Below are 23,393 nucleotides of genomic sequence, written 5' to 3'. Positions count from 1 at the left end.
GTGGATATTAGAGAAGAGAAGAAGGTTTGCTTAGCTAAGTGAAGGGTAGAGGTATAAGAGTAAAGGATGAACTTATAGTGCATGAAATCAGGTTCAGAGCAGGATTTCCTCCAGGAACATTCAGCAGTGCGGTAGCATTTTTGTAGGTGTCGTGTTTGCTCGGAGTGCCAGGGCCGGAGCTGATGATGTGGGGCTTTGCGAAGTTGAGGCGGAGCGAGAGTATCAAGTGCAGAGGAGAGAGTATTGTTATAGTTGGTTATAGCAAGGTCAGGGCAGGATATTGTGGAAGTGTGGGGAAGGCATATTTGAATAAGGTTGCAGAGTTGGGGAGGGTCTACAGTGTGCAGATTTCTACAGGTGCAGGGACAAGGGGGAAGTAGGTTTAGCCTGTATATTAAGATTAAAGTTGAGCAGGTGGTGGTCTGAGATGGGAAATGGGCGACAGACAACATCAGGGAGAGCAGAGATAGGAGAATACCAGATCAATAGTGTCCATTCCGGTTGGTAGGTAATAGGGTGGATTGTGAGAGGCCGAAGGAGTTAGTGAGCAAGAGAAGTTTAGACGCAGAAGGGGCAGATGGGTTGTCAATGGGAATGTTGAAGTACAACAGAATTAAAGTAGGTGTATTTGTAGAGAGAAAGTAAGGTTGTTCCAGGGGAGCGATAGATAACTGCTGCTCTGAGAGACCACCATGTGTGTGTATATTTATATATATATATATATATATATATATATATATATATAAATACATAGAACATATTCTGCTATGAACAGAACACTGGAAGTTAAACATATATCTATAAATACAAATACATCTTTAGCAATGTATCTGTATGTATCTCTATGTTAAAGTACTTTGGCAGCTTTTTTTTTCTCTAACACCCGAGATCTCATATCTTTGAGCCATTTTAACTATTTTGTACAATATTTTTTTAACATCATTTTTATTACACAGTGTTAATATAAGTGTAACTGTACTTTATAATTTATTTTTGTAGTGTTTTATGCAACCTTTTAGTTTTGCAAAACAGTTAACCACATCTCAGAGATTGGGGTAAGAATTGTAGCATAAATAACAATTGCGCTAGCTCAAAAGCAATTTCGCTCAACTTGTAATATCAGCGCAATGAAAACTGCTTGTGAAAACACAATATCTTTTGCGCAAAACCATTTACGCCTCACTTGTTATCTAGCCCTTAGTGTTTAAACAATAGTGATAACTGGCTAAAATTACCAGTCTTCCTAACTTCATTGGCTTATTTAGTTTCTCCAGTTCCTATGTTATTCTATACAGCTGAATCATTACAATGTACTGATCTCTCCATTATTTAATCATGAACCAGCTGTATAGCATAACATATACTGTCTAAGTTTTCAGCTTTACTGCTGCCAAAATTTTTGGCCAACTGAAGAAGACACAAGTGAAAAATGTCACTTGGAGTATTAAATTGTGTTCTCACATGTTATATTTTACATATATTTATTTATAGCTTGATGAAGTTAAAATCCTGGGATGCTTTTTCTGCAGTGAAGCCATTACATGGTTATTTTTTATATTTAATCAACATTCTTTTTGTTATGGTATAGTTATAGATTAAATTTAGTTTTTTTTTCTTTAAACTCCTCCCATGAGGAGTTTACAAACTTACATTTGATGCACAGAAAGACCAATGTTGATTAAAATATTTTTAGAAGCATTTACTTAAAGGGACATTAAAATAATTTTTATTTGTTGCGTCTAAAATAAGGCATTTTAAAATATTTCTACAGTTTATTTTTTTTAAATTGCTTTCCTATTTTTAAATAATACTTATTTTCATGGTTATGTGGCACACCAGTTAGTCACGTAGAACCATGTATGTTGTCTTTATCAGCCTGTGAGCAATATGATTCTAAGGAGAAATATGCCAGTTTCAAAACCAATTTAAATACCTTCATATTCTTTTTTCGTGGAACAAAATAATTATTTTATTTTATTTTTTACTGTCCCTTTAAGACAGAATAGGTTTTAATTGCATGTATAATTCACTGTTTTGTTCAATTTTTACAGCCAGGACTTATACTTTAACTATTGCCACACAGTGTGACTTGGATAAAAGTGACCTTTCTCCAGGATTAGACTCAGTTGCATTCAGCAAGTAAAATGCGTACTCCAGAGCATGATCTACACCATCAGCTTATTTACCAGCAACATACTTTCACAATTCCTCCTAGTACCTTAGAAATTAAAACTTGCAGTTTACAAGATTTACCAGATCAGTGAGTTTCCTTGTGAGACTTGTTAAAATGAAAAATTCCAATGGAAGCTTTTTAGATCATTTAAAGGCATTTTCTAGGTTGATGAAGCAAGAAAATACAGCACAATATAGTGGGCAATGACATGTTAGCTTTAGGGATGGGCGAATGTGTTTATATTCAAATTCGAATGTTAGAAGGAATTTTATTGTAAAAATTCGATTTACATAATTGAATGTTGATAAGAATGAATATTCTTAAAAATTCTATTATCGAATGTTATTTACAGTTTTCGAATGTCACTTTCCAATTTGAATGTCACATTCGAATTCGAATATGACATTCAAATTCAAATATTACATATATAAAATACAGTATTAGACTAGAAATACTATTTCGAATTTGAATGTTACATTACATTTATCAAACACAGTTGTAGAATAGAAATACTATTTTGAATTCTAATGCAATAAATGTAATATTCAAATTTGAATGCAACATTCGAATTCAAATGTAACATTCAAATTTGAATGTAGCATTCAAATTCATATATTACATTTATTAAACACAGTTGTAGACTAGAAATACTATTTCGAATTTGAATGTTACATTCAAATTCAAATGTCACATTCAAATTTGAATATTAAATTTAGAAATTGAATGTGATATAAAATCCATAGCTAAACATTATATTATTCAAACAAATATTTTCGAATGTTATTGAAAAATTAGAAAACGAAAATTAGAAAATATAATGTAAGAATGTGTTATAAACATTCGAAATTCCATTCGAATGGGCGAATGTATCAAAATTTGTTTTCAATTTCGAATTTTTAGAAACATTCGCCCATCCCTAGTTAGCTTATCTATTTTAACTTTATATTTGTATGTAACAGTTTGGTTACACCTATATTTTTATGTCCAGTTGTAAGCTTTTTTTAAATACTACTCTGAGTCCAGTGACTGGCCTAAGTGTGCTTTAAGATTTCTTGTAGACATTAATATATTCTTTGACGTGAATAAGTATCAAGCTTCCAGAACTCCCTAGTATCCTATATTTTTGTGGCATGGTTGCAGTTTGTGAGTTCTGCTCAGTCGCCAGCCCCTTTTAATAAGCCTTAGGTCTCACTTAAAGGGACTATGCACTAAAAAAAAAAACATTTATCTGAAAGCACAGCATTTAAACATGATTAAAAAGTGAAGTAAAACATTTTTTATATTGAAACTAATACAGCACTATAAGTACTTTCAGAATTTTTAACAGCCAGTGAAAATGTGTGAATATCTTTCAGCCAATAAGCTTTAACAGGAAGTGCATCACTGACTCTGATACATTAGTTTCAAGTTACTTCAATAATGTTTTATTTCACGTTTTATGGACAAAGGCAATGTCACCATATTTAAATGCTGATTGTACAAATATGGATGACAGAAAATGTTTGGGTACAATTTTCTTTAAATTCACTAGCTAGAAGCCACCACAAGCCCAGCAGAATTTCCCAAAAACTGAGGCCCGTTTTTTACATAAAACATGAGCTTCCTATCTGCCACTGCACTTTAAGTTCTCAGCTCAACTTGTTCACTATCTTCTTGCCAGATACGAGCTTAGAGTGATAATATGGAATACAGATGAGGTAATCCTGGAGGATGATGATTACTTCACTGGAGAAAAATCTAGTGACATTTTTGTCAGGGGGTACGTACTTGAGCCATGTTGATTTTTGTGTTGCGTGTGGGCTTCTGTACACCTGTGCCGCACACACTAGTTTCCATGCTGCTGTTGCCGTTTTGTTTTGTGTGTGATTAACAGAAATTTGCTTTTTTTGCTTCCTTTTGTTTGGTTTCTTTGTCTCTCTCCCTTGTGTCTCTCGTCACGCTGTTACCACCTAGTTTTGAGCTGCGTGTTATTATTTGGAACACTGATGAAGTGATTCTTGAAGATGATGCTTTCATGACAGGAGAGAAGATGTCTGACATCTATGTCAAGGGGTAATGATGCACGGGCCCAATCCTCACTTTCCCTACATGTCCCTCCCCTTCCCTTTTCTCCCTGGGCATACAGAATGTGCACATTCCCTGCCATTCATCACTGCTTGTGTCACTGCACTGAACTGCACTGCAATGCACCCTTTGCTTGCCTACTCCCATCTCTAGCTTGTCTGCGGGTTGCTATGTGGTGGTCCTATTGGGTTCTTTTATCAATGAAACTGCTCTTCAGTCTTTGAGGTAAACAAATTGAGATTGGTCCCATCAAATTATGTTGAGGCTGCATATGAATCGAAATATCTTAGTATCTGTTAAAATTCCTATTGGATATTTACTGACCAACCACATAAGTTTGTATTGGTTACTTTGATTTTCCTTTGTATGTTAAGCCTCAGTTTCAATAAAATAATTTTATGTTTAATGACAATATAATTCCATTAGCATGTCCCATCTCTATATTGGATATGAATGTATTATTATGACTAAATTGACAACTAAAATATTTAAAAAAAAATATTCAATAAGATCTAGTTTACCTAAAATTCATGAGGCAGTATAAAAAAGATAATTTGCACTTTGTAAAAAACAATTCTTAAAATTTTAGATTATAAAATGTTAAAGGGATAGTCTAGTCAACATTAAACTTTCATGATTCAGATAGAGCATTCGATTTTAAACAACTTTCTAATTTAAACTAATTTAAACTAGTATATACAGTATATAAATAAATAATATTTATCTTTAAACTCTTTTAATAGTGTTCCTGGTTTAATGTAAATAATAAAAAAAAATACAAATTTATAGTTGAGAACACTTTATAGGGATCTGACAATCTCTCATATATGTATAATACAATATTGAATATTAAGACATTTTTATGAGATATTTGATAAACCACACAAGCTAATTACTATTTCTAAAAAAATATGAAATAGTTGCATTATAGCTACCTAAAAAACAATTATATTTAAAAATATAAAATAATAAAGTGCATCACACCAGATTTTTAATGGAGGAGCAAAACATGATAAATCTAAAGATAGTAGGTGCCAGATTACCAAATTTCACATCTTTATAAAACAGACCCAACTTAAATTATTTATCCTACCCAAACCTCAGTACTGGAGAGGTCTTTCTCACCCTGGGTCCACCGCACAATCCCACCGGCTAGAGATGTATTTAGGAGTAGGTGTAACTGCACACAGTGTGCTTCACGTGTTTGCGCCAAGACTTGAGAACGTTTTTTTGTTATTATTTGACTCATGTATGTATAAATGGCTTGTGCTTGTTGAACGCAGGTAAGTGTTTTCTTTGTTTCCTTGTTCCTGGAGAGGTTTGCTGCACAATACATTGCAGACCTCACAGCAACAAAGGGATTAATGCAGAAAAAAGGAACACCTGTTCCAAACCTGAAGATGAATGCATCACCCGAGCACTTTTGCATGAATCTTTACACACATTTCCTATATTTACTATGTTCTGTTTCCCTCTTTATTTGTTTTTTCTTGATGCAATGATGACATTTCTTTCCTTTGGGACATAGGGGCATGCGGGTCTGTGTGTGGGGTTTATGTAAATGTGTTTATAGTAAGCCTGCATGCCATTGTTTTACCTTTTGCAAAATTATTCGAAATTGTGTTAAATTGTGCAATTAAAGAGACATGAAACCCAAATTTTTATTTTGTGAATTAGAAAGAGCGTGCAATTTTAAATAGCGTTCCAATTTACTTCTATGATATAATTTGCTTCATTCGCTTGATATCCTTTGTTAAGAAAAGCATATCTAAATAAGCTCAGTAGCCACTGATTGGTGGCTGCACATAGATGCCTCGTGTGATTGGCTTACCCATGTGCATTGCTATTTCTTTAACAGAGGATAGCTAAAGAATAAAGCAAATTAGATAATAGAAGTAAATTGGAAAGTTGTTTAAAATTGTATTCTCTATCTAAATCATGAAAGAATTTTTTTTGGGTTTCATGTCCCTTTAAAGTTTTGGTTAAAGATGTCAAAAAATATATTTAATACTGAGGGGTGGTTTCCAAATCGTTAGAAAAGCTTTTCAAACTCAATGTCATTCTAGTTTCTAAAATAAAAAAAACATTGTTTTGTGCAGTATATTGAGTTGGTTAACATTCATGAAAACTTTATTAATATTATGGATTGAGAGACTGTCAGGGAAGTCCGAGGTAGTAAAACCTAGAACGGAAACTTCCTACTATAGTATAATGCATATAAATATCCATATATCCTATTTACTTACATTTATGTTTTGTAGCGTCAGCATATAAATACACTCACAGCACAAGTATATGAAAACCTTAGATCACATTTTTTTTTCTTAATTTGTTTGTGATAATAAGATGGGGAGTCCATGTTGTATCTGGTTTAAGTCTTCCAACTCATCAGAAAGCCCTTTCCAAATTATTTTACAACGTATTTTTTTATTTTGTTGGCCTGTTGTACCAATTCTACTGTTTCTTTCTAATGGCAGTGAGAGTACATGAAATCTATTTATAACCTATGGGAGATACTTCACCTGACCACCAGGAGGAGGCAAAGACATAAGCACTCCCACTTCCCCTACCCTCTCAGTAGTTCTTTGCCTTGTTTCATGGATATAGGCAGAGAGAGGTGCTCTGCTGAAGATTCTGATTTGATTGTGCTCAATGGATTGTTTCCTGCAAGAGAAGGCAGGGGAGTTGTAAAAAGCCAGGTGATTCTCTTAGTAGAGTTTTGGTGCATTCTAGCTGCTGGATGTCACGGGGGAAGTTTCCATGCCTCCTTCCAGAATGTCTGTGCTCTACTCCCTTTCAAGGCAAACAGTCACCAAGATTACAACCCGGTGCGTAAATAACGCAAAAAATTTAGCGGTACCACACTTTCCATAGCCCTGCCATTACAAGTCACAGAAAAACATTCTTGTGCTGTGCATTATGGTGTGTTAAGCTCAATACCGCACAAAAGCCAAGGCCTGACTTGACATGCTCATGCACGTTTTCCCCCATAGACATCAATGGAGAGAGAGTGTTAGAAAAAAAACTAACACCTGTGATCGCGAAATTGCGATCGCTATAACGCAACCCCCATTGATGTCTATGGGGAAAAGAAGTTTATATAGAAACCTACAACACAAGTTTATGTAAAAACACCCTAACATAAACCCCAAGTCTAAATAATCTAAATAAAGTGATTAACCCCTTATCTGCCGCCTCCCCCACATCACTAACACCTAAATAATAGGAGTTAATAGTTTCATTTAGTGTGTCCCGATGTGGGGGGCTGACAGTTTAGGTGTTAATAGGTAATAGTTTAGTAGTTGCAATGTGGGGGCCAGCGGTTTAGGGGTTAATAGCTTTATTATAGTAGTTGCGATGTGGGGGCCAGCAGTTTAGGGGTTGATAACATTATTATAGTAGTTGCAATGTGGGTGGCGGCAGTTTAGAGGTTAATAGGTCCAGTTTAGTAGTTGCAATGTGGGGGCCGGCGGATTAGGGGTTAATAGCTTTATTATAGTAGTTGTGACATGGGGGCCGGCGGTTTAGGGTTTAATAGGTTTATTATAGCAGTTGCAATGTGGGGGGCCAGTGGTTTAGGGGTTAATAGGTTTATTTAGTGTTGGGTTATTACATTTAATAAAGTATTTGCGATGTGGGGGTGGCGGTTTAGGGGTTAATAGGTAGTTTATGGGTGTTAGTGTACTTTGTAGCATTTTTGTTATGAGTTTTGTGAAACATTTTTGTTTTGCAAAATCCATAACTACTGGTCTCTGATCGCGAAATGGATCGTGGCGGTATAAGCTATAACGCTAGCGGAATAGCCGGACCGCACAACCTGTAATACAGGTGCAATAAAAATTCCATACTCAAAAGCCATTTTTTTGAGTGCGAAATGGAGAGTTGCGGTACAGGCTAAATGCTAGCGATATAACTGTACCGCCGTGACTTGTAATACGGGAGACCTGCCATTTCGCTCACAAAGGCCAATTTTTCAGCAGTATACCAGCTGCATTAATTACTTGTGGGAATACTGAACCTGGCCACCAGGAGGAGGCAAAGACACCCCAGCCAAAGGCTTAAATAAATCCCCCACTTCCCTCATCCCCCAGTCATTCTTTGCCTTTCGTCACAGGAGGTTGGCAGAGAAGTGTCAGAAGATTTCGGAGTATGGGACTGGAGTTTTAAGTTGTCTTCTCAGCCTCTTAGTGAGAGCATTGATGAAAGTTAGAGTCTGGAGATGCAGGGAGAGTCTTTCTACGAAGCCATCCCGACTCATATTAACAGCTCCTAAGCAATCAGGTTTGACGAGTTTCGCTGCCTGCTTTTCTTCACTCAAGTCCATGTCAAAAGCACTGCTACAATCTGTCAAACTTGAAGGACCGTATTTCTGTTCCACGGCATAGATTCTGGTAAGATCATTTAATTTTTTATACATATGTTAACAATAGAAGACAGGGTCACAGTGGGACTCCTTTTATCTGTAAGGAATCAAGGGTTAATATCCCCTGAGGGGGATTATTGAACAGTGCGGTTGTTTAATCATGTTTGTTATGGGATTTTGACTTTGTGTGCTTTGTGTGTAAGACGTTTGGGCTCATAGGCTGATACGGAACATACAGGTTATTTATTTTTATTATATTGAGAGCTGCACAGTTTTATTAAGCTGGCACGCTTTTTCCTTAGCAGGGGCGGTCCGGAATGACGCACCAGGTGACCGGGTATGGTCACGTTTTTTTTCCCATTTCCTATTTCTGACCGTGTGTCTGCAGCAAGGAGCGATTGTCTCTATCTGTCTGGGTCATAGGAGGTAGTGAGTGCCCCAGCCATTGGGGGTATAAAGTGCCAGTTGTTGTTTTCTATAATTAGACGAATTATGGAGGATTCTGATAATTTAGAGGGGTATCCCTCTAATACCGAATTCGATACCTGTGTATATTGTGAGGAGGCTCGGGTAGTCCAGCCCTCTCAATTATGTTCCGTATGCCACAAAAGGGTGTTCTCATCAACCAATGTTGAGATGTTAGAGATCACTGAGCCATCAATCTCTGAGGATTCCTTGTCTCGTGAGGTGTGTTCCCTAGAATCTTCTGTTCCTACACATGCAGTTTCCCCGGGTAGCGCTGCTCCTTCGCCTGAATGGTCCTTTTTTCCACCAGAGGTTACTGCGCAGTTCCACATGGCCATCTCTACAGCCTTAGCGATTTTGCCTCTTCCTGCTACGTACAAGCAAAGGATTAATCCATGCACTCCTGCCCAGGGTCTGTTGTGTAAATTGACGATTGTATCCGATCAGTCATCTGGGGATGCGGTTCCCTCTGAGACTTCAGAGGTAGGACCTCCAGGGTCAGAGTCTGTTGATTTGATTCCTCCGACTGAAAAGGATTTAGCATTTAGATTTAGAATGGCACACCTGCACTTGCTTTTGAGAGTTTTGGCGATGTTAGAGACTCCTTGTACTGATCCGTCAGTCGAATCTCTGTCCTCTAAATCAGATAGCGATCTTAATTAGATGAGTGGAGAAGGATGGAGTTCCTATTCTTTTCTCGTCTACACATTTTATTTTATTTTTATTTCTAGAATCCCAGTCCAGAGCTCTACAGGGCAGTTTGTGTTGTAGGACAGGCAGGGCCTGTTTTCTTGCACATTCCTTCTTGGCTATTACTTTTTGTGTGCTTGCCTATTTTCTTTTATATCCGGTTAGGATAGTTTTTTGTTTAAGAGCTCTTGGTTGTTGTAGAAACTCTTTTTAGGAAGACATTTCGTCTTATGGGATGTTAGAAGCTGACGACTTTGGTTGTCAATATTTCTGGAGACTTCCTATGGAAGCGTCTCGATTCAGTTCGAGGTGATGGTTCCCTCAACATTTTCGAGTCACATTTACATCATGGACTTTTCGTAGTCAAGTAGTAAAAGCTAGAATTTAAGAATTTTCTCTTTAGTCCTCGAATTGCACTGACAGATATGTCGGTTAAGTTTACTTTTTCCTTCTTCTCGAGAAAAGGAGTTGGTTTTAGCTATTCCGGCCCAGACTGAGCAGGTCCTTCTAACCTTGATGACAGAAAGGACCTGTTTTAGGTTCTATCTTGTATGGATGTCCTGCATTTCTGGGCAGTTTTTCTTCTTTTGTCTTGTCTTTCTACATAGAGGTTTTTTTCAGGTGTCTTTTGAAAAACCTTTGCAGTGTAAGAATATTTTCATTACACTGTTTGTTTCAGGGTGCAGTACAGGGAGGGGTCTCCCATCCTATTTTAATTCCAGCAGAGCTTGATTTGTCTCCTTTTTGGGGAGAATATAAGTTCTCTCTTCCGGGTTTGGTTCGGAAGCACTGCAGGTTCACTGTCGAAGAGGATATCTTTCCTTTTGTCTTCCTCTAGGGGTATTATCCGGTTCCTTTAGACGTCTCTCCCAGTAATCTCGTTTCTGATCCTAAGTTTTCTGTTTGGGATCTGGGGTTTATTGGACAGTGTCCTGATTACAGTAACAGATAGTTTCCGTGGCTTGACAATGCTGGTTGATTTACTGTAGTATAGTCTGATAGAAGACTTTTAGGGACTTTTTCTGTCTTCTTCGATCCTCAGAGATGGATCTAGGTCAGAGTTTCTCTGGTGAAGGTGCCAGGTTGGATCCCTGGATATTAATTTAGCCTTCCTGGCAAGGTAGACTTTACCTTAATGGTAGCCCCTTCAGGTTGTGCCTTTTAACCTACTTCAGTCCATCGTTAGCTCTGTGTTGGGGGGGGTGATGACTTGTCTTGGGGTACTTTTTGGACTGCATCCCTTTTTCCAGGCCTCATCTTATTCGAGGTTCGGTGTAGGTTAAGGCAGAGCAGTGGAGATGTTTTGAATCTGTCTTTACAGATTTTCATGGACTGCTGGTTGAGAGAATAGTTCTCTCATGTCTTTGTCAAGACCTCCCTATCCTCTGGGACATTTTTCTTATCTCCAGGGGCAGTTTGGATTTCTTTCGCAATCCGTCAGGTTGGTGAGGGTATACCTAAAGGGGCCAGGATCTCCAGAGGTTTTCCTCCCATTGATATGTTGGATCTTCAGGCAAATCCTCTCTGCTCTAAGGGTCTAGTCTACTGGGTTCGTCCCAGTGGAGGGATCTAGTCGGTCTTATTTTCGCTGACTTGGATCTTCTTCTGAGATTGAGAGTCTTCCTAGCGTTGGGGGGTTGCATTTCGAGTTTGGTGGTGGGCAGAGGCCCACTGAGGCTCGCCGTCAGCGACCCTCTTTGGGACGGATTTGATCTGGAGATATCTTTTTGTTATCTGAATTGCAACTGGAAGGGGACATCGAAGGACGTCCATCTTTATTCCAGTCTACCCATTATGGGTCGTGGTTCAGGATCTTCAGGAAGAACTAATGCATACATTAGCAGTGCCTTGAAGGTTCATTACCTTTTTCCCTTTTTCTGCCATATCACTCTTGCCTTGAGTGGTGGCTCGAATCTAGAGGGGAAGGCGTCAGTAATTCTGACTGCTCCGTTGAGGCCGCATAAATCGTGGTTCCCGATTTTGAGGTTTGGCCTCCATGAAGTTTGCCCTTGTTGCAGGGATCTGCTTTTTACTTCCTCAAATCTTTGTTCTCTGCAACGGGTTGAGAAATGTCTCTTAGCTGATGAGACAGGTTTTCTGAGAGGTTATGGTCCTCCCCTTGAAGTGCGTAGCTGGTCCCTTGTCATCTATCTCTTTGACTGGGAAGTACATGGTTTGTCCTGGCACTCTATTGGGCCTGCTAGGACTATGTCTTTCCTCCAGGTTGATCTGGAGAAGGGCCTCTTAGCTAAGTGGATTCTTGAATGACTCTATCTTGTTATCTTCATTCATCCTATAAACATGGATTTTTTTTAAAATATTTATCAGCCTTCTCCAACCTCAGATTACGTAACTTTTCTACCCGTTGATATTGTGTTTTTTCATGGGGGCCGATATATCAAAGCTTCAACTGATAATGCGCTGGAAGCCCACGTCATATTTGATGCAAATTTGATCCGCCGTAGTTAACAAAGTATCAAGATCGGCAAATGTTGAAATGTGTGACGTAATATACGCTCTGGCAATCTCAATTCGACGCAGATCAATGCTTGTGTTATTTTAGCGGAATACTGATCATCCGCCGTCACATTCGACTCTATTTGACCCTCTTGCCAATTTATCAAACATTTAACAGGTACGCTCGTGCCACCCTTGAGGCTGCGAATGCCATAGAAATCAATGGGAGTCTGAAAACAGAATGTTTATGTTCGATGCTGCAAAAGAATGAAGCATATTAGATAATAAAAGTCAATTGGAAACTTTATTAAAACTGTATACTCTTTCTAAATCAAACAATATTATTGCTCCAAATTTGGTGCACTAGTAGATATAGGGATAAAAAATAAATACATACATTACTACTTATGGATTATGTTACATCTTTGTCTCTCATTACAAAGCAAGGGGACAATATTATTGCTCTAAATTTGGTACAAAGTATTGCTCCAAATTTGGTGCAAAGTATTGCTCCAAAATTGGTGCACTAGTAGATATAGAGATAAAAATAAAATCAATACATAACATAATATAGCTAACTTCCTTTTTTGGATAAATCTATTTGCATGTTTAACGTATGTAATAAAAGTCCAACTCTTCACTTTGCACCAAATTTGACGCAACACTTTTCGCACCAAATTTGACGCAATACTCAAAACAACCCACAAACTAGTGACATTTTCCACCACTTTTGATTGGGAAAATGCATAATCACATGATTTATGACATCAGCCAATCTGATTTAAATATACATTTCCAACTATCACTAACGAATCAAATTGCTCAAAACTTGTGTTATTGTTAACTCATCAGAACTTGTAAGTGCCATTTGTTACATTGTGTATTATATGTGAATTTAGTATTAAAGATAAACATTGATGCTGACATTGAGACACACAGTGTAATATTTTAGACAATGATTTTAAAAATTGAATGATGTTTGATTCAATATAATCTTAAGCTGATAGCTCAAAGGGATAGCCCACCTAACATTAAACTGTCATGAATCAGATACAGCAGAAATTAAAATCTTCATCATTTTCTTCCTTGTCTTGAATTTCATTTTCATTAAGAAATGTCATCTTATATGCCAGCCCATTTTGTAACACCTGTGCAGGGGTGGTGTTTAAAACTACACTGCAATCAGGAAGGGTTACACAGGTGCAGAGAGAAAACTGGCTGAGCTTTTAAAAAATCAATTGATTGCAAATAAATGCATATGACACCCTTATTACATGTTATATTTGCAATTATTCTTGCTCAGAATATTAATATATTTACACTATATACATATAGTGGTATAAATAAACACAGAGATATGAAAGAAAACATTGTTTAGAAAAAAATAAAAATTAGGGACATGTAAATATGTTTGCAAAAGATTTCTGACATAACATATCCGCAACATCGATGACTCTTATTTATCAACAGTCCCACGCTCATCGCTCCATTCTTGATGCGTGTGTTTTTGACAGACTTTTTAATAAATATGGGCGTCGCGAAAGCGATGTCTGGCGAGCGTATTGATGCCAGCGAATGCACCAAGATTGACGTTTTGATAAATAGGCCCCATGGTGTCCTTTAAGCCACAAATGTCTTTCAGGTTCTTTCTCTGTTGACACTTCATTCTGCTTTTTACTCAACTCAATAAGAAAATAGCTACAGAACCCTTCTCCTTGTTAAAAAAGTTTCCAAACTTTATTGCTTCAGGGTAAAACCATCACAACTATAAAAACGAATGGCTGTGGACATCAGTCTGACATGTTTTAGCTCTCAGGCTGTATTTTTACACTGACTTGCACACCTCCCCATTCTCCATATATACACAATGGTAATCAATTAAGAACAAAACAGCCTGCTCTTAACCCTTTCATCACTCAAGTTTTTCTAACTTGCTTATATGTCAGGTTTACTCTGTTTCATGTCAATAAAGGGCATATGACTAAAGACAACAATCCTAAAAAAGTGAATGTTTGTATTATACAATATTATGACCCAGATGCATCACACTGCATTGACCTCTTATTTGAAGGGGTTGCTTTACGCTTATGTCTCATTGAAGTGTAAATAACTGGTGATTCTGCCATTGCTCCCAACCAGTAGCCTATCAACAAAAATGAAACAATAGAAGGAACCCACAGGACATATTTAACTTGAAGAAAAAGTTTCAAATGAAGCTTGTCAAGGCTTTAGAGTTAAAGGATCATATCAAGTTGATGTCCAACATTCATAGTAAAAAATGGTTCTTTAGTATAGGCTCCTTCTCCTTTCCAAGTAAATAATATTTACTATTTTGTGCTGCTCATCTGACCACTGATTCATTTTCAAGCAATTAATTGAATTGGAAGGACGTCTATTTTAGAACAAAATGAAACAAGATCTCTCCCTCTACTCCACTGTTACGATTACCTGATGGAATTTTCTCAGATTCACTGGACCCCATCTCTCTTTTGTCAGCAATAGGATGTGAGGTCCTTTGCTGACACTTACAGGAACTCTGGAGAAATGGATAATTTTACCTTTGTTGTGAAGGGTAAAGTGTTTAACAATTATTATAGGTTAAATAAGATCACAATTAAAACAAATGAATTCCCTCTACTTAAAATACAGGTTAGTCTGTTCTTCTGTTCATCAATGACTTATAGGTTTCACATTCTAACATAAGTAACATCAACTCGTGAATTTATTTTTTTACAGTCTTGAAATAGTGGTATCATTCCAGTTGTAAGAGTTCAGAGACTCAACTTTTTGGTTTTCCAGTGTCTTGGGATGATTCCTTTGGCTCCATTGAGCTTGATAAGTAAGGCAGATTTTTTTTTAGCTTTATCTCACAACTTTGGGAATCTATGATACAGCAGCATGCAAAATTCAGGGGCAATAGGCATATCCAGCATGCTACTTATGTTGTCAAAGACTTCATTCCAAAAAGTGCCTAGTTTTGGGCAGTGTCACCAAATATGGAGTAGCGTCCCTTCACCTCCTGAGCCCCTCCAGCAGCTCCTGCAAGGCCGAGGATATATAATAAGGATATATGATATTTAGTTTGCTAGGAGTCAAGGACCATCTGTTCAGGAATTTATATTGTGTTTCCTGCACTTTTGCTTACACAGGTGCTTTTTCTTTGCTAGTTCAAACATTTTTAGCCATTAGTTCCGTTCTATTGTGGCCTTTTTGTCTTTTTTCCTATTGTGACTATAATATGGAAGTGCATCTTCGTCTGAGACTAGAAGTAGTTTTATATCAGCGAAATCATGTGTCTCAGGTGTTGTGGAAGCATGCACAGTATTTCAAATGATCTAATCAGGAAATATCTGTGTTTGTGAGGAGAAATATAATGGGACAGCTGAGTTTATCTAAACCAAGAAGAGAAAAGGGTCTTATTCCATTCATGCAGCTCTTATTGAGGTTTCCGTTTCCCCTGATCTAATACATAACAGATGGCACCCTGATCTATGGCATATAAGGAACAAGCACCCCTTGGACATAGTTCTAGTTCTCAGTGTTACGGGAGAATGAGGTGTAGAAATGTGACTACTTGTATGCTGGTAATGTCTTTTTTGATTGTTCATACTCCAGCCACATCCCATCAGTGTCAACTGTATCTATCAGCTAGATCTTTTTTGTTCTCTATCTGAAAAAACATTTTAAATCTGTATGTTTGCATAAAATAACCGACAAAACACCCTTTACATTTGGGATTAATAATTATATACTTACTATTTGAATTCCTTTTCCCACTCCAAGTTCCATATTCCTTTTTTACCTTGTGGGTGGTGTAGATGAAGCTGATGCAATTCTTAATTCCCTCAGACCCAGCGGTAGAGTTAAGCAACTGTTTCTGTCAAAGGGTGTAGACCAGAAGACCTTACTTGGGAACCTGCAGGTTATTTACATTCCAAAGCATATATTAAAACATTATATTCTTTGTTTCTGATCATCTTCTGTGTGTTCAGAGAACAAATCTTGGTGGCAAAATCTGCAGGTACTGTTCAGTGTTTGACCCACAGAAGCACAACAAAAACATACACATATCTTGTACTCTTGTCCATATTTAACTCCTGTGTAGTTCACACAATGGGGCCTATCTATCAAGCTCCATATGGAGTTTGGCTCGCCAGAAACAGCAGTTATGAAGCAGCGGTCTAAAGACGGCTGCTCCATAACCCTGTCCGACTGCTCTGAGCAGGCGGACAGACATCGCCACAAATCAACCCGATCGAGTACGATCGGGTTGATTGACAACCCCCTGCTGGTGGCCGCAAATCTGCAGGGGGAGGCGTTGTTTCATGTATAGAAATAAAGACACTACAAGCTGTTAGTGTGAGGAATCATGTTGAACTATAGAACTACATCCAGGTCAGAGGTATGAACAGGAAACAGGAAGTATAAGGCAATGCAATGTTACCATAAACAAATAGAGTCACAGTATTTGCATAATAACTCCATAACATCTCCCCTTTTTACATTCAATCCAAAATTTACCTAAAACAGATCCTAAACTTTCTTAAACATAACATAATGCATTACTGGTAGATACACTACAGATTAAGTCTATCTGGTGGTCTTGAAACTCGACCTCTACGCAAGGCCACAGGGATTTTTTTCCTGAGGAAAGCTGTTCAGCTCCTGAAGGTGTTGATAAGATGTTGCCCTCTTTCCTGGCTGGTGTGTTTGGCACAGAAGAACTTATGGTATAATAGGCTGCATTATGTCATCCTCATTGTATCCTTTTGATATGACAGCAGTGTTGTCTCTGCCTTGCTTATGTAGTCAAGTAGGACTAGGTGCATTGAGAGCCTTGGGAAGCTCAAGTGCAGGATTTTTATAGGCTTGTGTGGTGAGATGTTCTCGCAGGTCCACTCGATTGCGGCAGTAGAGACTGCCTTCCACATCTACAAGATATGAGCGAGGAGCAACCCTCTGAACACAGGTACCCAGTCTCCAGCGACCAGTCCTGTCACCAGGGAGCGGCTTCATACAGATTGGCTCTCCAATGCTTAGTTCAGGTAAGTCTTTGGCAGACCCATCGTATGTCAGTTTGGAGATCTGTTTCCTCCGTCGCAGTTTCTCCAGTACCCCTGTTACCACACAAGGTTCAAGTAATTTATTTGCCACTGGCAATGAAGTCTTCAGCCTCCTTGACATCAAGCACTGTGCAGGACTACTGTCCATCCCTTCAATTGGGGTGTTCCTCCAATGAAGAATGGCTTTCCACGGGTCATTACCTTCATACTTGTCCTTCTTGCAAAGATTCTTCACTATGTTTACAGCTGATTCCGCTTTGCCATTAGCTTGAGGGTGTCGCGGGGAAGAGGTAAGATGCTCAAACCCCCAATCTGTAGAGAACCGTCTGAATTGCTCACATGCAAACTGAGGTCCATTATCTGAGATTACCCTGTCTGGCTGTCCATGACGTGCAAACTGTGCTTTACAACGCTTGATTGTAGTTTCAGCAGACAGGTCGGGAAGGAGCTAAATCTCCCAAAAGTCAGAATAGTGATCAACAATTAGTAGAAAATCTTGCCCAGCATAATTCAGTAAATGCATGCTTACAATTTGCCAAGGCCGTGTGGGCGGCACATGTGACATCATGGGTTCTTTCTGTTGTGCCTGTGCATATTCATTTCATGCTGAACAACGGCTAACAAAGTCTCTAATCTCATTTTGTATGTTGGACCAATATAGGGTATCTCGTGCCTGCCTATAGCATGCTTCTCCACCAATGTGACTGGCATGAATACGCGTCAGCATCTCCGATCTTAATGATTTAGGAATGATGACCCTTCACCCCTTGTACAGTACACCATCCTGAATGCCGATTTCATCTCGGAAAGTCCAGTATTCTCTTACAATTAATGGCACCTCTGCCTTTGAATCTGGCCAACCATTCAGAACAACATACTTAAGTGCTTGCAAACTCTCGTCAATTTCTGTGTGCTGTCTTATCTGAAGCAATCGTTGGTCTTTGACATTTAAATAGTCTGAATGATTAATCTGCGGCAGGACATCCAAGTCCTGTTGAACATTGCAAACTGTGTGTTGTGCACTCTCAGGTGTACCACTTGCTGCTGTAGCTCTGCTAAGAGTGTCACTAATGTACATTTCAGGTCCAGGTTTATAGACATTTAGGCAATCATTTTTTAATGTGAGCAACATGCTCTGTAGACGTTTTGGTGCACACAAAAGTGGTTTCTTGAAAATAGATATCAGAGGCTTATGGTCAGTTTCTGCCGTGATCTCGTCACGACCATAGAGGTAGTGATGAAAGCACTGGCAGGCAAACACAATACTCAGACATTTCTTTTCGATTTGTGTATAGTTTTGCTCAGTAAGGGTCAGTGCTCTTGAAGCAAAAACGATAGGCTGGTCAGCTTGCAATAGGCAACACCCTAGTCCACTTTTGCTTGCATCACTTTGAATAGTTACAGGTTTTGTTACATCGGACAGGTGTATCTGTGACCAAACGTTTGATGTCCTGCACCGCATTATCATGCTTAGGAAGCCAATGCCAAACTGCATCCTTGTCCAGAAGCCTTCTCAACGGCTCGCAAACTTCTGAGAGGTGTGGTAGGAATTTTGATAGGTAGGTAACAAATCCTATGAAGCACTGCAGGGATTTCATATTTGCCGGCTGTGGCATATCCAGTATAGCTCTGATTTTTTCTGGGTCAGCCTTCAAACCCTCTAAGGATAGTATGTGTCCATGGAAGCGGACCTCTTTGACCTTGAATTGCAGTTTTTTCATGCCAAGTCTTAGTTTCACCTGCCTACAACGATTCATCAGTTCCAATAGTTTGCCATCATGATCTTGCCCTGCTTCCCTATCTGTATCCCCACAGCCAAACCATAAGGATGTCATCAGCTATTGGTTTGATACCACTGAGTCCAGCCAATAGTTCATGTTGTTTATGTTGATACACCTCTGGTGCAACTTATACTCCAAAAGGCAACTTTGCCATCTTTTCCTGCCCCATGGAGTCCAGAAGGTTGTCATGTAGCGACTTGCATTATCCAACTTACATTGTAAAAATGCATCTCGGGCATCAACAAGTGTGAACAGACGTGCCTTAGGCAGCTTGTACAAAACATCCTCAAGAGTTGGCATGATGTAGTGAGATCACCTGATTGAGGAATTTGGGATCTATGCATATTCTTAGCTTATCAGGCTTCTTTACAATCACCATATTACTTATCCAATCAGTTGGTTCAGTCACTGTTGCTAAATGTCCATCAGCCTCATACTGGTCGAGCTGCACCTTAACTGCCTGTTTTATGGCCACTGGCACATTGTGTGGTGCACATTGTACTGGAGGGACACTTATGTCAAGGTCGAAATGAACTTCCTCTGGTACAGATTCTACTGGCCCAGTAAAAACATCACTAAATTCCTTTAATAGAAAATGTTTTGTCAAGGGCCCTTTGAATTACATAGTAACATAGTAACATAGTTGTTGAGGTTGAAAAAAGACCGAAGACCATCGAGTTCAACCTATACAAATCTAAAATATATACAAAAAAGCTCCAGTTAAGCTTAAATAAGCCCACTAAAAGGTGACCCATTTAATACTAGCAATCATATCCATGAATTTTGTTTATAGACAGAAATGTATCCAAATAATTTTTAAATGTATCTAGGGTATTGGCATTCACTACCTCCTTTGGTAATGAGTTCCACAATTTTATTGCTCTTACAGTGAAAAAACGTTTCCATTGCAGAAGATTAAATATCCTTTCCTCCAACCTTAAATTGTGACCTCTGGTCACAAACAATTTTCTTGGAATAAACAGAGCTTCTGCCATCTCTGTATATGGGCCTTGAATATATTTATATAAAGTAATCATGTCACCTCTTAACCCCTTAATGACCACAATGTACCCTGTATGTCACTGGTCGTTAAGGGTTTTTTCAGGACATAATAGCACAAATCTAGCAAGTACACGCTATTAATGCCCTCCCTCCAGCAGGCTTTGTGGAATAGAGCAGTCTCAACGCTGGTGGCAAGACCGCAGTATAAAACAATCAAGTCCCAAAAAAAGGCCAGTGACATACAGGGTACGTCGCTGGTCCTTAAGGGGTTAAGCGCCTTTTTTCTAAAGAAAACAGACCCAGTTTGGCTAGCCTCTCCTCATAGGTTAAATTCTCCAATCCCCTTATTAGCTTTGTGGCCCTTCTCTGAACTTTTTCTAGTTCTGCAATATCTTTTTTGCGATAGGTCCCCAGAACTGCACTCCATAGTCAAGGTGAGGTCTTACCAGGGTTTTATATAGTGACAGAATTATGCTTTCCTCCTTTGAGTAAATGCCTCTTTTAATACATGCTAGTATCTTATTAGCCTTTGAAGCTGCTGCCCTGCATTGTGCACCCATCTTTAGCTTGTTATCTATTACTACCCCCAAATCCCTTTCCTCCTGTGTTTGGCTAAGTCTTGTCCCATTTAAATAATACATTGCCTGCTTATTTTACTTCCAAAATGTAGAACCTTGCATTTTCCCGTATTAAATCTCATTTCCCATTTACCTGCCCATACTTCTAATTTTTGCAGGTCCCTTTGTAACGAAAGTTCATCCTACTCTGACCTAATGACCTTACTAAATTTAGCATCATCTGCAAAAATAGAGATGTCGCTATTATAAAAAAAATAAAAAGAATAGGGCCCAGCACTGATCCCTGGGGTACTCCACTGATTACCTTTGTCCAATCTGAGTATGATCCATTTACTACTTCTTGTTGCTCCCTATCTTTTATCCAGTTATTTATCCATAAACTAACATTTTCAGCTATTCCCAGTCCCTTAATTGTGTGCATTAATCTCTCATGTGGCACTGTATCAAACACCTTAGCAAAATCTAAGTATATCACCTCATAGAATCTAATTAGATTAGTTTGACATGATCTATTTCTCATAAAACCATGCTGATTATAACTCATAATCTTGTTTACACGAATATGCTCATCAATATAATTCTTTATAATCCCTTGAAATATCTTCCCCACTAATGATGTCAGACTAACTGGTCTATAGCTTCCTGGATCATCCCTACTTCCCTTTTTGAAAAGTGGCACCACATCAGCTTTATGCCAATTCTTGGGTACCATGCCTGAGGATAATGAGTCTCGAAAAATTAAGAGTAGAGGTTTGTCTATAACAGTGCTAAGTTCCCTTAAAACCCTTAATTGATTGTCCATCACGTTGAGCTCTGCAGGGATAGAGAAATGCATCAGCCCTAGATGGTCACAGGTTGAGTCGGATAACAGTGGCTTTTGGCAAGCTTCCACAATTTTGAACTCTAGCTTGTGTGTCCTTCCACATATGACACATTCTGTCCTGAAGAGTCCTAGAGATTTCATAAGCTTACCCGAGTATAACTTTAGTCTGGTGTCACTTGACAGTAGACGTACTTCTGGTGCTAACATCATTTTATCTCTCAAGCACATTACATCACATGTTGCTCCTGAATCGAGCTGGCAGGATTGGGGTTTATTATTTAAATTTAAAGTTACAAACCATTTCTTTCCTCTGGCTTGCACAGTGCCGATCAATTCACTACTGTATATCACTTCAGCGGTGTGTGGCTCTTCCTCATATGCAGATGTGTTCTCCATGGTGTGTAACTTTCCTAGTGATGACTGTCTTTTACTTGACAAACAAATGTTAGCAAAGTGATTTGTTCTTACACAAGACCTACAAGACTTCCCATAAGCTGGACATTGTTCTTTAATTCTTTGATGCACAGTCCCACAATATTTGCATGCTGTAGGGTTTTCAGCATTTGTGCTAAACAGGCGGTGTTGTTGCTGCGGATTGCTTATGTGTTGTTGCTGCATTGCAATGTTTATGCTGTCGGTCTGCTGTCTGTCCTGTTCCATAACTTTCAAACGTCTGTCAGTGAGCTCCGCTGTATGGCACGTTTCAATGGCTGTGTTTAAAGTTGTCATGTTCTCTTAGTAGATGCCTGCGCGTGCTCTCACTAGCTACACAGAGAACAATTTTGTCCCTTATTAATTCATCCTTTAGAGTACCATATTCACAAGTTGCTGCCTTTTCTCTCAAGCGTGTAACAAAGTTATCAAGAGATTCTCCCTCTTCTTGTTTGGTATACACAAAGAGGAACTCCAGCACTCCAGTATTAGAAAAAGGCAATTTTATTAAGCAACGTTTCGGGGTCACAGCCCCTTCCTCATGCTATATCTTTATTAAACAACACATCACCATTTAAATACCCTCCTCTAGGCGCCAAAAATGCACCTACATTGGGGAATTGTCTCCCTCTAGTGGTTACTTGTGGTCACTATACCAAATGTATATACTATTTCCTAAGTGATATATATTGCTACTTATAAACACATTACATTATGCTTACAACTATACAGGAATATACAACAATATCAAAAATGCATAAATGTATGACAAGTGCCTAAATGTATGAAAAATCTTATCTACAAATGTATAAAAGAATTATTTTGTAAAACAAATGTTTAAAAAATATATATGAAGATGCAGATATCTATATTTTTTGTATGTTTTACTCTACTCAATTAATATAGGTTCACTTACTCAAAGCTCATTTTCCAAAATCATATTGCTATTTGGATAATCATAGGGGGAATATATGGAAAAGCAGACTTATATTATGTTCAAATCTTGTTATGCAATATTATACCCTTGGATAAACTACTTGGATAAGCTACTAAAAGAAATATGCTCCTTGGAGGAAGTGATGCTTTAGAATAAACTTTAGAAAAAACATAATGCTTTTAGAAAAAACAAGACAAGTCATAATCTCTATTGAGACCCCTAGGTTGAAGTGTAGCTAGTTGGTGTATCCACCACATTTCCCTTTGTTGGAGGAGACGTTCCCTATCCATTCCATTTCTATTGGGGCCTACATGGTCTATTATCTGCCACCTCATCTGGCTGACACTATGTCCTTTCTCTAGGAAATGACTTGAGACTGGGGCATCTTTGTTATTACACCTAATGTTCGATCTGTGCTGACTCATACGGTCACGGGCCTTGCGAGTAGTCTCGCCGATATAAACCAAGGAACATGGGCATTTTATAAGGTAAATTACATGAGTTGTCTCGCAGGTATAGAAGCCTTTGATATTGTATTTCCTACCACTTTGAGGGTGGTGGAAAT

General features: G+C 38.4%; 1 protein-coding gene across 1 annotated transcript in view; it reads left to right on the top strand.

Annotated features, from left to right (window-relative positions):
* OTOF (otoferlin) overlaps nucleotides 1-23,393 on the top strand; it is a 742,062-nt gene that overhangs the window by 669,920 nt on the left and 48,749 nt on the right. The window contains exon 42 of the mRNA XM_053709494.1: nucleotides 3,834-3,932. Coding sequence (XP_053565469.1) covers nucleotides 3,834-3,932 — 99 coding nt within the window. The remainder of the gene's footprint in view (nucleotides 1-3,833; nucleotides 3,933-23,393) is intronic.

This window comes from Bombina bombina, chromosome 4 (assembly GCF_027579735.1).
Source record: "Bombina bombina isolate aBomBom1 chromosome 4, aBomBom1.pri, whole genome shotgun sequence".
NCBI lineage: Eukaryota > Metazoa > Chordata > Amphibia > Anura > Bombinatoridae > Bombina > Bombina bombina.
This window is presented reverse-complemented; position numbering and strand designations above follow the sequence as displayed.